This window comes from Polypterus senegalus, chromosome 16 (assembly GCF_016835505.1).
Source record: "Polypterus senegalus isolate Bchr_013 chromosome 16, ASM1683550v1, whole genome shotgun sequence".
Classification (NCBI taxonomy): Eukaryota; Metazoa; Chordata; class Cladistia; order Polypteriformes; family Polypteridae; genus Polypterus; species Polypterus senegalus.
Window position 1 is genome coordinate 10,647,063 of NC_053169.1, and position 17,910 is coordinate 10,664,972.

Genomic DNA, 17,910 nt, shown 5'->3' on the forward strand with positions numbered 1-17,910 from the left:
CTGCCATTCCACCCAGAGGTTCTGAACTATCGGAACGTTTATTATAATTACATAGCAAGTCAACTCAAGTCGAGGGGCTCATTGTCGGGCCATCCATACAACACATTGCAGCATACAGTGGCACGAAATAAGAGAACCGCCGTGCAGTGGCATGTGCCATTCCTGCTGAGCCCAATCGATTGAATTAATCACAGGCGGTCTTGAAGCAAGAAACAATAGAATGGAACACAGCTGAGCCAAATGACAAGGGGGGCCGGATGGTTGTGTCACTGTGAGAGTCCACCTTTTAAAAAGTTCAAAAATCCTGGGGTACTGAGTGTTACTTGATCAGGGCAAACGTGAATTGAAATGATTTTAGCACAAGGCCGTAACATAACAGAACGTGCAAAAAGTAGAGGAGTCGGAATATGAAATTTAAAAAATAATAAATCTGACTTTAGCACCTCTGTGGTAGGTAGATTGCCAAGTGGGGGCTGGGTGGTCTTTTTTTTTTTCTGTCCTCCCTGACCCTGGGATTGAATTTATTTTAACAAACTTAAAAAAACGTATCATCCAATCAGGATTCTACGACCTGTATATCTGTGTTATGTAAGTGCACATTGATTCTTTATAAGTTAGGTTTATATAATATTTATTAGTTATATATAACTATTTCTAAATTGATTTTAGAATTGTTATTTTGTGTAAAGCAACTTGAGCACATTCATTATATGAAAACATGCTACAGAAATGCAAACGGTGCTGTTGTTATTATATAGTGCCTTTCATATCTATCTATCTATCTATCTATCTATCTATCTATCTATCTATCTATCTATCTATCTATCTATCTATCTATCTATTCTATAGTGCCTTTCATATCTATCTATCTATCTATCTATCTATCTATCTATCTATCTATCTATCTATCTATCTATCTATCTATTCTATAGTGCCTTTCATATCTATCTATCTATCTATCTATCTATCTATCTATCTATCTATCTATTTATCTATCTATCCTGCCTACTACACTAAAGTTAATTTCTATCTATCTATCTATCTATCTATCTATCTATCTATCTATCTATCTATCTATCTATCTATCTATCTATCTATTCTATAGTGCCTTTCATATCTATCTATCTATCTATCTATCTATCTATCTATCTATCTATCTATCTATTCTATAGTGCCTTTCATATCTATCTATCTATCTATCTATCTATCTATCTATCTATCTATCCTGCCTACTACACTAAAGTTAATATCTATCTATCTATCTATCTATCTATCTATCTATCTATCTATCTATCTATCTATCTATCTATCTATCCTGCCTACTACACTAAAGTTAATATCTATCTATCTATCTATCTATCTATCTATCTATCTATCTATCTATCTATCTATCTATCTATCTATCTATCTATCTATCTATCTATCTATCTATCTATCTATCTATCTGTCTGTCTGTCTGTCTGCCTGTCAACTTGAGAGCTTAACTCAGGGTGTTTTTGTTTGTTGATTTGACTAAAAGATCAAAAGTATGAAAAATGTGTTGGTGTTGTGCTGAATTCCCCACGAGCTTTCATTGGGCAAAAGGTTTATGCATCCATCTTAGAAAAAGATGAATGTGTCTGTGTATCTGTGTGCCCGTCTAGTTGCTACTGTATGTCTCTGTCATTCTCACAGGTAACATGTCACAGACATTTGCAGTAGTAAAATGTATTGCATTTTTTCATTCCAACAGATGGCGCATCACAAACATTTGTATTAACATATTTTATTACAACAAATGTTTGTGATGCGCCATCTGTTGGAATGACAAATGCAATGCACCTTTGAATGAATTCAGTACAAAACACATTCCAATAGGTGGTGCACTGCAAACACTAATAGTGAGGTTTTCATTAATTATTTAGATTTCAACTCTTCTGTCATATATATGTATGCATGTATAGTAGGCATACAAGGAATGACAATGCTACAGAGTAAATGTTGAGTAAATCTATCTATCTATCTATCTATCTATCTATCTATCTATCTCTCTGTCTGTCTGTCTGTCTGTCTGTCCCCATGAGGCACCATGAGATGTTGTAGACTACAGAAAGGCGCTATATAAAATAAGAGGTTTGTAAAGCTGGAAGTGTGTATCGCTGATCGAATTCAGCCACCCAGTAATTTTCAATTGGCTGACATATGGAGAGTAATCTTGTAAGTAAACTGGGGCGCTGTTTACAGTGGAAAGGCACTATATAAAATAAATGCCTGTTTTCGGTTCAGGCTCGCTTGCTATCATAGACTTACTGTGGGATCCTGACACAGTTGCTTCAACTTTCATTGTTTTAGATGTCAAAGTATGAAAACAAATGACTGATTTATATTAATGAAATGCATTGTGATGTTATTTATTGGGGAAAGAGACAATATAAAAAAATAAGCAAAATGAATTGCAAAAGGGCAGGTCATATGTTGAGTCACCACCACTGACTAACATGGTCCCTTCACCGAACAGTTCTCCAAATGTATAAACTGTATCTGCAGTCTTACACTTCAAAGAAAGATGGGATGTTGTTCACTGTGGGAAGGCGCTATATAAAATAACGATTACCTCTTTGTGAAGCCGGCACCGCCACTGGTTCACCGTATGCTCCTGTTTCAGTCACTTGACTCTCAAATCTTCAAATATTATGTTACTACTGTATGCCTGTGAAGCACCCTGAACTGTTGTTTTCTGCGGAAAGGCGTTATATAAAATGAACATTTTGTCTCATATTGAAACTCAGGGCTGCAGTGCCATTCTCTGACCCTGGCTTAATGAAGGGTCCTGTCAGAGTCACTTCACTCTCCATGTCTCCAGCTGTATGAATGTGGGGTCCAACTCACCCTACCTTACTACGCCTACAAAGTTGCAGAAAGGCACTATATAAAATAAACTGTTTTTGTCATAGTGAAGAAGGCAGTGGTGCAGTAGCCGCCAATAACGCTACACCTGCCTGTCTGAATCCTTTCAAAACAGGACAGTGTTCCTCCTGCACTCTCCCCTTGGGATCAGTGAAGTCCCCCACTATGTGGGCCACATGAGACGCAGATATCTGAAGCTCAATCCAGGAAGCCCAAATCTGAAAAAAGCAAAAATGACATTTTGAGTTCTGTTGCTGTGTGAGGCTGTCTCATAATCGAAGGTCACCTTGTCATTTTATCTCATGTTTTTGTACAGCTTAGGCAGCATAGACCGGAAAATCAGATTGCGCTCTATAATATGTTTTTATTTTTAGTTTTCAAATGTAGCAGATGCTCCTTCAGAACTCTGCATGATCATTGAAAGCCAGGCAGCTCACCTCCTCTCTGTTTGAATCTCCCGCATCCTATCAGCTCCAGCAGACGCCACTGGGAAGGGCTGTGGATTATCTGTCCATCCATGCGGCTGATCACTAGAGCACAGTTTGATCCTATCCCGACAGCGATGGGCACATGGCAGGAATCGGCCCCCCCGACAGTTTATTCCACTGAACCACTTTCAAGGGTCTTGGGGACGAGGGCAGGTCTGAATCCCAGCTCCTTTAACATGCACGTCTACAGAAGGAAAGTTGGCCAAACTCCGCATAGTCAATTGGGAAGATGGGTTTATGCAGCTGGAGTTACGTGACATTTACAATGAACTGCTTAGCAGGATCAAGTAAACATCAGTCAGGTGGGCTGTTTGGGAACGGGTGTTAGAGGACAAGGGTACAAGTTAAGAGCGTAGAACAAAAGGCAAGCGAGTTACAATTCGTTAGTCACAAGAACTTAACATAGACCATAATCAGACAGACATTCACTGAACCATTAGAGTGGGAAAACCATCAAACCCCAGCTAGTTGGGAACAGGTAGATGTAGAATGTTTATAAATATAAAGAGCGCAAAAGACAGTAGACAATGCCTTCAAAGTAGACAATCCCAATATGAAATCCAAAGAAAGGTCACAAGAAAGAGCAAAAGGGTCACAAAAAAAAATCATAACTCGCAATTAATTAAAAAGAGTGACAAATGCAAGAAAACTCGCCGGTCACCTCAATGAACCGCAAGGGACTCTGGGTTGGCTTCAGCCTTTATAGGACTGAATGCAATCCCTTGATGGTGATGGGCAGGTGGCCCTGCCTCATGGGGGACCACCCACAAAATACAAGGAGTAAAACAGTAGATGTATCGACATATGGAAACTAAATAATTAATAATGAAAACATAACAAAAAAATTAAGGAAAAAAAAACATAAATGAAAAACTTGAAGCCCAGGCAGGTCAGGGAATCCCTGGTTGAAACATAGCAGTCAGCAGTTCAGATGGAGGTGGGCCGCTTGTTCCACCAGCTAGGAGATAGACATGAAAAGAATGATCTCAGACAGTGCAAAAGGTCACAAAAAACAAATAACTCGCAAAAAGAACAATAAACACAAGAGAACTCACCAATCACCTAATGCATTCAATGAACCGCAAGGGACTCTGAGTTTCCCTCAGCCTTTATAGGATTCAGGGCAGTCCCTTGATGGTGAGGGGTAGGTGACCCTACATCTTGGGGGACCACCCACAAAACAAAAGGAGTAAAGCAGGAGATGTATTGACATATAGAAACTATATAATCAATAATGAAAACATTTAAAAAAATTAAGAAAATATTCGTAAATGAGAAACTTGAAGCCCAGGCAGATGGGGGATCCCCTGGCTGAAACATAGCATTCAGCAGTTTGGATGGAGTTGGGCCACTTGTTCCACTAGCTAGGAGATAGGCATGAAAAGAATGGTCTCAGACAGAGCAAAAGGTCACAAAAAAAAAGGAAATAACTCGCAATTAATCAAAAAGAGCAATAAGCACAAGAGAACTCACCAATCACCTCAATGAACCGCAAGGGACTCTGAGTTTCCCTCAGCCTTTTATAGGTCTGAATGCAGTCCCTTGATAGCGATGGGCAGGTGGCCCTGCCTCTTGGGGAACCACCCACAAAACACAAGGAACACAGTAGAAGATGAATCACCATATAGAAACGAGATAATCAACAACATTTACAAAAAAAAAACAAAACAAACAAAATAGTCAAAAAAGAGAAATCAGGATCAGAAAGGGGTAGAAGCTGCTACAGAATTGCTTTGGATGCTATGGTACCTTCTGACAGAAAGAAGTGGGATAAAAAGATTATGGAAAGGGTGGGAGTGGTCATTCACAACACTTTAGGATCTGTGGCTGCAACATGTCAGACGTGTGCGGTTAGGGAAGAGCAAAAGTTTCCAATTTTAAGTGAAATATCAAGAGATTGGGGGCTGGAACAGAGTACTAATGCCTTCCTTCCTCTTCCTACAGACCAGCAGAAGAATAAGTTTTGTTTTCCACTCCAGTCCGTTCCCAGCAACATCATTTGCACCCCCCCAAAGATGACAACACTTCAATCTCTATCCAATGACGTTGTATTATCGTAGTATTTCCTTCTACTTACCCTTTACCTAGGGGTAAGTGTTCTCATCAAGTTTGTTACCGGGTTAGTCTACTGTTGCACTTTAAAATTAACACACACATACACACAGACCCTAATTACAACAGTGCCCCATGAATGACACACACACAGCTGGTTAACCTTTAGCACTTTAAACCACACAAGTGCCTTATAAATAACACAGCCTGTCACTCTCTCTGCACTTCAAGAGACTTACTTATTACCAATAAGAACAACATACAAGGTTTCAATGATATCTCAGACCTAAATATTACTTTTGGTAATATTTACCAAAGTACCACTGTACTTTTCCAAGAATACATTTAAACATACAAAGGCTCAACACCCTTGACTATCGGCCATTTATCAGCCCAGAGTGCCTTTCTTTACGTCCTGTTCCCTACTATTGAGTGAAGCTCTCACCCTCAGCCTTAATAAACCTCACAGCACAGAGCGTATGGCAAACCTCAAAGAAATCTAACTTATTACTTCAATTACTCTAGACATGAAGACAAAGCATAGAAAGTTAAAAGCAGCATGTTATTTATTACAGGAATAATAATAATAATACCACTGGAACAAAGAATAATAGAAAATAGGACTGATAGTAAAATGTGTATATATATAGACTTTAGAAAAAGCTTATGAAAAAGTAAAGTTGACAAGAGTTGTTCATGAGATGCTTTTCTGACAACCAGATGGAAATGGCCGCACGTTGCCGTCACTTTGTTCTCTTCTGACATATTCGTCCCTTCCTCTTCCTCCCTCCTGTATCGCTCCTCAGACGAGTCATATTTATTCTAAAATTCTACTGGGGGGTTTTGCAAGATGTGATTGTTAGATTATTCTGATTGGCTGGCTGTCAATATGATGAATGAATTCGCTGTCCTTTTCCCCAGACAATAAAACTTTTTTTTGATGTTCTCTGAGGTGTAGGCAAGTCTTCCTTTCCCAGGCTGTAAAATAATTAGATGTCCATCCTCTCTCAGGTTATAAAGGCATTGATAGCCACCAGCATGTCTTCCTTTCTTTGTTGGAACAGCTGTTTTAAAAGTTACAACTGGGAAGAGGATTTGCTTTGATTTGTCCTGAATAGATAGATAGATAGATACGGCACTATATAATAGATAGATAGATAGATAGATAGATAGATTGATAGATACGGCACTATATAATAGATAGATAGATAGATAGATATTTTATTAATCCCAAGGGGAAGTTCACAATATAGTTCATCTGTTGTCTTGTCTTGAACAAAATGTAATGGAAATGTACAGATTTTGTACCCCACAACTGACGTCACCTCCACTTCCTTCTGCTATGATATATAAAGAACCCTCAACTATACTATTTTGTCTGATGTATTTTATACAATTACGACCGAAATCAATCATTTTTCTACAACTCATCTACCAGGACATTATACGGGGAAGCTTCCCCAATTCTTATTTTTGTCTTTGTTTGTTAATTTTTCACAAACGCTCTATAAAGATGTCTTTAATGATGGATTTGGAGAGTGAGAGAAGGTGCTGGAACTCTACATAGAAGTTCCAGAAGGAGCTAATAACGAGTACCGTACCACTTCAAGCACTACACAGGGTCCAATTTGGGAACACAGATTTACCCAGCACTTCTTTGGAAGTAGAAGACAAGTCAGAGAACTTGGAGAAGAACCTGTAAGGAAGTATGGAGAACACACAAGGGGGCATTTGAACCTGGCACTCCAGGGCTATAAAGTGGCAGCCTTAACTGCTGAGCCACTGTGCTGCTCCGACTATTAATATGATTTTTATTAGACAGAATATTCCACACAACAGGACCACGTTCATAATGTAAATGTGTTTTTTTTTTTTTTTTGCATTTTGCCAGTTTGCCGGTTGGCATTTATAATTCATCAAAATTAGCACAATATTAATATTTCATTATGGAATGCGAAACGTCCTTTGATTTCCATTACAAATGATTTTCAGAGAGCACCTACTGTTTATGTGCTGCCATTGGCTAATGTAGCTTAAGGGTGAAACGGTTTCATCCAAAAATCAATCGTCTCTCATTAAAAGTCAATAGTTGTCTTTTCATTTCTGGGCTTCACTTCCAAGATGAGGTTTTTGGAACTCAGCATGAGCACGCTGGCTTTTTCAGATGGACGGATGGGTTTATTCATCTGATGTCATTTGAGGCTCCCGTTAGGCCAGTGCGATGTAAACGACCGGAGCTCTGCTGACGTTTGACGGCCCCAAAGCTCTAAACCAGGGGTCTCCAACCTTTTTTCCCCCTGAGAGCTACTTTTACAAAATGAAAATGGCCGAGAGCTCCTCATGTCTTCTAATGTTTATTCTCATCGCTTATTTCAACCCAAACAAACTGAATAAGCTCGTTTTGCCTGAAAATTTACAAAATGTTGGTGTCCGCAACTCACATTTTGCATTAAAACCTCAAAAAATATATTTAGTTCACCCGCAAGTGCATTTTGTATGTCTGTGTGCAGCTCACACTGTTGAATTAAAACATGAATGCTGTAACAATGCAATTCCAAATCCACAGATATTCCTTATTCAGTTGTCATTTTGTCACATGTCACTGTGTCACTTTATTCACATATCTAGTTACATGTGTGATGTGTTGTTTAGTTAGTCAGATGACTGGCACTGAGGTGTCTGGTGGAGTGGAGCCCCCTTAGGTTCACTCTTATGGAGTCATTTAAATGTTCGTCTGTCCGTCTTGTTCTGAACTTTAACTTCATGACATTCACGTCACACTCATGGAGACCCAAACAAAGCAGACATTTTCAGAGCTGCTTGGTGAAGATTCTTATCGTTCTCTGGCTCTGCTAAGCTCCAGAAATGCTGAGAATGCTGTTGAGACTTTAACTGCACATTATGTTGAAGGTTCACTAATATATCATATATAAAATCCAATGTCTGTCTGTCTGTATGCCTGTCCGCTTTTGACGAGAGAACTACTTAACGGATTTAGATCGGGTTTTTTTTCTAGAATTTGCTTGAACATTCCAGTTGATTGTGTGACTTCTCTCATTCCGCTGTGTATCAGAGTTCGCTTGCCGTACCGATTTATTTATGTGAATCGGAGAAACACGCAGCAGATCGAGGCGAGGGGCCTTCCTCACTCACTTACCATCTTCGGGGCAAGAGTTCCTTAACCTCGCTTAGCGAGTGAACAAGAAGACAATTGAATTCAACTTTGGTTGATATTTAAAATAAAGTGTTACTTAGGTCTTGATGAGTTTCAGTCCGGATATTCTCTTAAGTGTATGCCACATTGAAAAGATAGACTGCAATTCAGATTGTGGATTTTGTGTTAAAAAGGATCGTGATGGGATTTTTGGGAAAGATTGCCCACCCCTAATGTGACTAATCATCCATCCGTCCATTATCCAATCCTAACTACAGGGTCATGGGGGTCTGCTGGAGCCAATCCCAGCCAACATAGGGTGCTAAGCAGGAAACAAACCCCGGGCTGAGCGCCAGCCCACCGCAGGGGCATTTTAGAATTGCCAATCCACCTAACCTTCATGTCTTTGGACTGTGGGAGGAAACCCACGCAGACACGGGGAGAACATGCAAACTCCACGCAGGGAGGACACGGGAAGCGAACCCTGCAGGTGTCCTTACTGCGAGGCAGCAGCACTACCCACTGCGCCACCGTGCCACCCGTGACTAATCAAGTGTTCAAATTTATGTAGGATTCATGACCCCTTTGACGAGCTACTTGGAAAGGGGTGGCGAGCCACCAGTAGCTCATGAGCAGACCCCTGATGTAGACGTTGTTTACACAGGCATTCAACATCAAGTCACCAAGTCTCAGTCCTCCCAGCCAAGAGGGTCCACCTATAACGTAACAGTGAGTTTTATCGACGTTTACAGCTTTTACTGCCCTCAAAAGTCGACATCCGCCCTAAGAGTTCAAAAACACACAAAGAAAATGTGAGCTTTCAGTTATGTTATTTAATATAAATATATCAAGGGATGTAATGTTGTACTGGGGGGAAAAGATCACCCACCCCTAATTTGACTAACCCAGTTTTCAAATTTATGTAGGATTCATGACCCCTTTGGTGAGCTACTTGGAAAGGAGCTGAGAGGTACCGGTAGCTCACGAGCGACAGGTTGGAGACCCCTGATCTAAACACTCGAAGCCAGCGCCTTACTAGTATAACAGAATGGACGGATAAGAATTTCCTTAATCTCAACAAAGAAACAACAGAATTGTTAGTAATGGGCAGCAATAAAGAAAGTGAGGATCTTAGAAATAAAACAAAATGAATCACCCGGCCCAGAGGTCAAGAATTTGGGTGTTATTGTTGACTCGGACCTTCATTTCAGATCACATATTAATTATATTACCAAGACGGCTTTCTTCCATCGAAGGAACATTACAAGGGTGCGATCCCTTGTAACATTTAAAGATGCTGTAAAATGAATACATGCCGTTTGTATTTAGCCGAGTAGATTACTGCAGTGCTCTCCTATCACGACGGCCTAAAAAGGACATAAATCGACTACGGCTTGTCCAGAGTGCAGCAGCAAGACTTTTTAACAAAAGGAAAAAATATACAGGAAGGTTCACTCGAAAGAGGCCCGGAATATTCTGTAATAACTCTCGCTAGGACGAAGCAATCTGAACAAAACAACGTGCAATGTGCTCCTCAGTATATGGAGCTTCGTACAAGCCGGGATGCCCCTGCGTCGGAGCGATGAGGTGGGCACCGGAGAGCCGTCGTGATGTTTAACCTCCATTTGCAATTTCTGGGTGCACACCTCCCGCACCCCATCACTCAGTCACTCGACTTCTCATCAGGATGGTGGTCTACGGTATCGAGCAGCGTGTTGTCTTCATGGCGCCAACTAATTGGGTCACCAAGCGATGTCAGAATCAACTGGATGAATCGCGAGTTAACGGAAGGTGTCCTCCAGCAAGATGGAGCAACGTGTCATGCATCAGCAAGGAGACATGGCAGAAATTGAGTCCTTCTTCGGCAACAGGGGCTGACGCCACCAGACTTCTTCCTTTGGAGTCTTCTCAAAGGAAAAGTCTATGGGAACAACACTGTGGAAGATTTGAAGGAAAAACATCCGCCGTGAAATTGCTGCTATCCCCCTCGAGACGCCTGCCGATACGTTCAGGACCGTGTGTCACTTCCAACATCGCATGCAATGCCATCGATTGCACATACGTCAAGGTACAGAGCAGATTTTTGCTGTTCAGTTTGCTTCATCTTAACGGGAGTTAACAGCAGAATATTCCCTGTATATAACCCCAATACTAATATCTTTACATTGGCTGCCAGTGTCCTTTAGAATCGATTTGAAATGACCTCTACTTGTGTATAAGGCTTGAACCAATCACACCCCTGCCTACACCAGTGACCAACTTCCACTGGCAGCCATGCATGATCAGGCCACAACACGACCTCCACCATGACTCACTGATGATGTGGTACGCCGTTCCTTCTCTTCTCCATACTCGTCTCTATCCATTATTCTGGTTCAAATTGATCTCAATTTCATTTGTCTGCTTTTTTTTAAATGTTTTCTGTCAAAAGTCTAATCTGTCCTTCCTGTGCTTGTGTGGCTGAGTTAGTTTATTATGTTTTATATTTTTGTGAACATTCTCAAAACTATTTTTTTTTTTATACTGATATTCTTCTGTTTTATATATTGTGAATTTTGTTTAATGTGAATGCAATCAGCGTATCTTTTGTATATTGTTCCTGTTTGCCTGATGTAGCAGGGGGGATTTTAATTAATGTAACACCCATAGGACGCACATGTAGCGTAACAGCAGACTCCTGGCAAAAGCTGGATGGTTCACCGACAAAAGCACGATAGACATATGAGCGCCGACAAAACCGCGAGAGAGGCCAAGAGTGTGGGGCGCGTACGTGCGCATTATGAACACATTATGTGCTAGGTTATAACTGCTATAACTGCTGATGGCATGCCGCGGACAAGTAACTCAGTCGAGGGTTGGCATAACGCGTCGTATACAAAGCGGAAGTACCAGCAGTCAGGCAGCTCAACTATCAAGACGTCTTGCTGCAATTCTTCCTACATATGCAGGGCGTGATCTTAAGGACTAACTGCGTGCCGTGTCTCATAATATTGACTTCTAACATAAACGTTATTATATACTAGACATTAAGCCCGTTACAATAACGGGTGCTAGAACAGTAGTGCATAAACAGTAGGAACAGTCAATATTAAATGGCAAGGGACCGCGACCTCATTCTGTTTCTTGTCTTAATTTTTTTTTTGTCAAAAAAATGAATAAGCCTAAAGTAAAATATTAATAAAAATAAAATAGAAACGTATATGACAATACAGTAAGTATAATTAATATTGCCTTAGTAACAATCTGTAATACACAATATCTGGAGAAGATATTTAGGAAAAATTTTCTATTTTTGTACAAATAAAATTTCATTATAGACAGTATTTCTTGTAAATATTCTGTCTGAGTTTGGCAACAGTTTGCCTCGTTCAGGCCCATCTACAACCTTGACAACAACATCTGGAAAACTTCGAACTCTTGATAACGCCACATATAACTGACCGCGGCTGAATACTCGATCTGGCAAGTAAATGGCAACCTTTTCTAAGGTTCGCTCTTCTGAGTCTTTCTCTTGTAGCGTTTTTCTGACGCTCATTTTCTTTTTCTTCAATCGATCTATGTGCTCGTATTTCTCTTTGTCTTTCAGCCTTTCTTTCGTTGATGTTTACTTGCTGAGCTGACCAGGAGGTGTCACTTATATCCGATTTGATTGTCTGTGTCTTTTGTCCTACTTGACATGTCCTTTTTTTTTTTGGGTGGCATGTTGTTAGTACTGTGGTGGGTTGGCACCCTGCCCAGGATTGGTTCCTGCCTTGTGCCCTGTGTTGGCTGGGATTGGCTCCAGCAGCCCCCGTGACCCTGTGTTAGGATATAGCAGGTTGGATAATGGATGGATATTATATTATATTATATTATATTATATTATATTATATTATATTATATTATCTGCAGTGGGCTGGCGCCCTGCCCAGGGATTTGTCTCCTGCCTTGTGCCCTGTGTTGGCTGGGATTGGCTCCAGCAGCCCCCGTGACCCTGTATTCGGATTCAGCGGGTTAGAAAATGGATGGATGGATGGATGTTGTTAGTAGATATGTCCGTAATGTTTTTTTTTGTTTTATTACTTTATTTTACTCTGTAGCACTTTGAGATCGTTCATATAAAGTGCAGTATAAATAAAATTTTTATTATTATTATTATTATTATTATTATTATTATCCATCCATCCATTTTCTAACCCGCTGAATCCGAATACAGGGTCACGGGGGTCTGCTGGAGCCAATCCCAGCCAGCACAGGGCACAAGGCAGGAACCAATCCTGGGCAGGGTGCCAACCCACCGCAGGACATTATTATTATTATTATTATTATTAATATTATTAATATTTTCTCTTACAGTAATACTGGCTTTTATGTGGCTGTAATATGCGTCAGTGTATTGTGTGCCAACCCACCGCAGGACATTATTATTATTATTATTAATATTATTATTAAAATTTTCTCTCACAGTAATACTGGTTTATATTTCCATAAAATGCCTGTCATTTTCTCTGACAGTAATTCTGGCTTTGATGTCCGTAATATGACTTTAATTTTCTGTCACAACATTGGGCAATCAGCAGAGCGTCCCCAGCAACTGATGTAATGTGTGGCGTGCAGTTGATAATCGTGACTGTGTCGTCTCCCCAGCAAGTATTTTAATCTGTGCAGGCGTGTAGCTGATTATTGTATGTGTGGCGTCTCCCCAGCAGTGATGTCTTTTATTTGCTTGTCATGCGCTGCCACGGCTAGGCCATTCACTGTGTGCCCAGCTTCCAGTGTGTGTGTGCGTGTCTTCTGGTGAAGTGCGCATGGCGTGGCACGGTGTGATGTGCGTCGTGGCCCCGCGCATGCGCACTTCACCAGAAGACACACACACACGGACACCTGGACGCACACAGGGCTTTTACGAAAGAGGATGCTTTAAACTAGTAATTCATATTTAATGAAACTTTTTTACGATTTTGTCGGACGCGGTTTTGACGCCGCATTTTAATGGCCGCTATTTTGTCGGCACTCATATGTCTATCGCACAAATGTCGGGTCACGAAGCTGGCTGACGCTGTTGCAGGTAAGGTGCTTCTCAATACTCTCTGTCTCTCGTGTAAGCTAACAAGTTTTGAAGTAGTGTTTTCTGTTTGAAACTGCATTGAAACCACGTCATGTAGTTATTAATGTATTTTGAGGTTCTCTCGTCACTTTTGGTCGGCAGAAATGGATTTTAAAAGTGTTTGCTTTAACGGAGATCCAGCCTCATTAGGATATTGCTTGGCTTGCTGCAGGGGACTGAGAGAGCGCGCCTGTCGCTGCGTGTGCTGACTGTGCCCCTTACTGCTTGTCTTGTAGGTCTGTTGCAATATTAATTATTGTCCTTCATTGTTGTTGTTTATATGCTGTGACAGATAGGGGGCGCTGTCGTCCCCTTGAACCCTCAGACCAGACACCAGACACCAGATAAAAGTCCAATAATTATTTTTATTAGGACCGTGCAGTGCACAAAGCACCCTACACTCCACAATACTCATATAACAATACAATTCACAATCAATAATCAAATACACAATCCTCCTCTCCCAGACACGTTGTCACCCTGCCTCCCGACTCAGCTCGCCCGCCTGGGATCTCCCACAGTCTTTTATAGTCCTTGACCCGGAAGTGTTTCTGATCCCTCAGTCCATGTGATTCTTAACACTTCCGGGTCAGGTGAACACTCCTTTTCTTCATCCCAGAAGTACATCATTTCCTCTGTCGCTGTGACTAAGATGTACTTCCGGGTTATAGGGCAAATAGCAGTCCCTGGGCCTCCCTGCAGCGACCCCTGGCGGCCCCCAAGGTATCCAGCATAGCTGTGCATTAAAAGTAAATTAATGTCCATGAGGCCCTGCTGGAATTCGGGGCATCTCCATGTTGCAGGGAGGGCTCCATCTGGTGGCCTGGGGGTATTGGCTGGGATGAATGGCCGGCCATATCCCACAATGCATTTGTTAAATTTGTATTTATTGTATTTGTGTATATATGTAAAAAAAAAAAAAAAAGCTGGATGACGCTTTCGCAGGAGACTTAGAAGCGCCTGTCACTGCGTGTGCTGACTGTGCCCCTTACTGCTTCTCTTGTAGTTGGATGAAATTGTTGATGAACAACCAGCAGCAACCATTTTAAAGCCGCTACACTTGAGGTGTCCCAGTGGCCTGCACCTCGTGGTAAACCCTCTGTCTTTACTTTCAGAAAGTCTTCTCTTGATTGTAGACTTTGGCAATGACAGGTCTTCCTCACAGAGAGTGGCCTTGGTTTGGCTAAATGTCATGATGGGGTTCTTCATCAACAAGGAGAGAATTCTGCGATCATCCAGCAGAGTCGTCTTCTGTGGTTGTCCAGACCGTCTGGTGTTTCTGAGCTCACCTGTTGTGTTCCTTCTGCTTAAGAATCTACCAAACGGTTGACTTGGCCACTCCTGGTGTTTCTGCTGTCTCTCTGAGGGGTTTGTTTTGTTGTCTCGGCCTAATGGTGGCCTGTTTTTACTCACATGGACCTCACATTGAGAGTTCACATTGACAGCTTCCATATACAAAATCCCACTCTTGGAATCAACTGCAGACCTTCTACCTGCTTAACGGTTAATGAAATGACAAGGGACCTGCTCACACCTGGCTATGGGACAGCTGGTCAGTCAAATGTCCCCTGGAAATGGGGGGACCATGGATAAAAATGGCTGTCATACGATATTTCTGTTAAAACCTTTGAATTAAAGCTGAAAGCCATCACTTCAGCCGTGTAACAACTTTGTCATTTCAGATCCATTGTGGTGGCTAAAATTATGCAAATGGTGTCACTGTCCTCATACTTAGGGACCTGACTGTATTAAAGGAGACCACTCTAGGAGGACGGCATCTCACTTTGATGGTGACCTGACTTTTGCACTGAACCGAGACAGAAATGACCTCCTTATAAAAACAATGTCCGATTGAAAGGTCATTGATGAAGAAGGCTCTTTGCAGTGTTGAATTTCCAGTCCTTTCATTTTTGCCCAATAGATAGATAGATAGATAGATAGATAGATAGATAGATAGATAGATAGATAGATAGATGTGAAAGGCACTATATATTAGATAGATAGATAGATAGATGTGAAAGGCACTATATGATAGATAGATAGATAGATAGATAGATAGATAGATAGATAGATAGATAGATAGATAGATAGATAGATGTGAAAGGCACTATATATTAGATAGATAGATAGATAGATAGATAGATAGATAGATAGATAGATAGATAGATAGATGTGAAAGGCACTATATATTAGATAGATAGATAGATAGATAGATGTGAAAGGCACTATATGATAGATAGATAGATAGATGTGAAAGGCACTATATGATAGATAGATAGATAGATAGATATGAAAGGCACTATATATTAGATAGATAGATAGATAGATAGATAGATACTTTATTAATCCCAAGAGGAAATTCACCTACTCCAGCAGCAGCATACTGATAAAGAACAATATTAAATTACAGAGTGATAACAATGCAGGTGTAACAGACAATAACTTTGTATAATGTTAACGTTTACCCCCCCGAGTCACATAGTGTGGGGTCTCCTCAGTCTGTCGCTGAAGCTGCTCCTCTGTCTGGAGATGATCCTGTTCAGTGGATGCAGTGGGTTCTCTATGATTGACAGGAGTCTGCTCAGCGCCCGTCGCTCTGCCACAGATGTCAAACTGTCCAGCTCTGTGCCTACAATAGAGCCTGCCTTACTCACCAACTTGTCCAGGCGTCCAGGCCACTCGCCACAACCGTCTGATAGAACATCTGCAGCATCTTATTGCAGATGTTGAAGGACGCCAGCCTTCTAATGAAGTATAGTCGGCTCTGTCCTCTCTTACACAGGTCATCAGTATTGGCAGTCCAGTCCAGTTTATCATCCAGCTGCACTCCCAGATATTTACAGGTCTGCACCCTCTGCACAGTCACCTCTGATGATCACGGGGTCCATAGTCCTCCTAAAATCCACCACCAGCTCCTTGGTTTTGCAGGTGTTCAGTTGTAGGTGGTCTGAGTCGCACCATTTAACAAAGTCCTTGATTAGTTTCCTATACTCCTCCTCCTGCCCACCTGATGAAGCCCACCATATCAGTGTCGTCAGTGAACTTTTGCACGTGGCAGGACTCCGAGTTCTATTGGAAGTCTGATGTATGTTGGCTGAACAGGACCAGAGAAAGTCCAGTCCCCTGCGGCGCTCCTGTGCTGCTGACCACAATGTCAGACCTGCAGTTCCTACAATTGGCACCCCTGGCAGCCTGCTTTTGCCCCGCTACAAGATGTTTGCTTTCTGTTCCTCTTAAGTTACTGTCATCATCTTGTGGGGATGTCAGAGTCAGAATTTCATTGCATTGGGCACTCATGCCAATACACTTTTCTCTCCTACAGGAAAATCGGCAGAAGATGCCGCAGAGGAAGGACTTCACTACATGGGCAGCAGGGTCGGTGGAGGAGGCGGTGCGATTGTGGTGGGCCGTGCAGGAGACTGGGCAGCAAGGTTTACCACAGAGAGAATGGCCTGGGCTTCTGTCAAAGAGACCACCTTGTCTTACGGTTTGAACCCCAATCAAGTTGTGAGTGAAGCTCTTGAAGGTAGTTTGAGGGGGCAGAAGCTTCTGTAAAAAATATAAATATGAATAAAAGAGAATTCGGACATAGCACCATGTTCTCGATTGACATCCTTGTGTACTGACATGTAATGAGGGATCTTCTCAACTTGGAATCCTGGACGTCTCTTGAAGGGTTGCGTCTCAACCTGCAGTACGTCACATGTGTGGGACTCTCGCCTTCACTGAAGCGCCACATTCTGTATAGCGCCTCTCAGTGTGTGCTCTCATGTCGCACCAAAACGACATGAGCTCCATCAGACAGCCATAAAATGGGAATGAACTCCAAAAATCAAATAAAACACCAACCACTAGTTGGACTCCGGCAATGCAGTAAAGACCAATAAAGACCTGTGGTGAGCTGGGATTGGCTCCGGCAGACCCCCGTGACCCTGTGGTTAGAATATAGCAGGTTGGATAATGACCGACTGACCGACTGACCGACTGACCGACCGACTGACTGACTGACTGACTGACTGACTGACTGACTGACTGACTGACTGACTTCTTCCTCCTGCCATAGGCCCTGGAATTACATCACAGGGTCCTGTGGCTTCTCCTGCCACTGGAGGTCTGTGGCCAGACTGTACTGGTCACTGAGGGGTCTGCCACTGGAGGTCTAAAGCCAGACTGTACTGGTCATCTCCTCCCAGCAGGTTTCCTCCTCCTCCTCTTCCTCCCAACTCCATTACTTCTGGTAACCC

At 41.8% G+C, this 17,910-nt stretch overlaps 1 protein-coding gene across 3 annotated transcripts in view; it reads left to right on the forward strand.

Annotated features, from left to right (window-relative positions):
• The window catches only part of si:dkey-103j14.5 (isoaspartyl peptidase/L-asparaginase), a 281,307-nt gene extending 264,059 nt beyond the window's left edge, over window positions 1-17,248 (forward strand). For all 3 annotated transcript variants that reach the window (XM_039738136.1, XM_039738138.1, XM_039738137.1), the window contains one exon: window positions 16,989-17,248. In XM_039738136.1, the coding sequence (XP_039594070.1) occupies window positions 16,989-17,221 (233 nt within the window). In that variant the 3' untranslated portion in view covers window positions 17,222-17,248. The remainder of the gene's footprint in view (window positions 1-16,988) is intronic.
• Window positions 17,249-17,910: the final 662 nt, after the last annotated feature.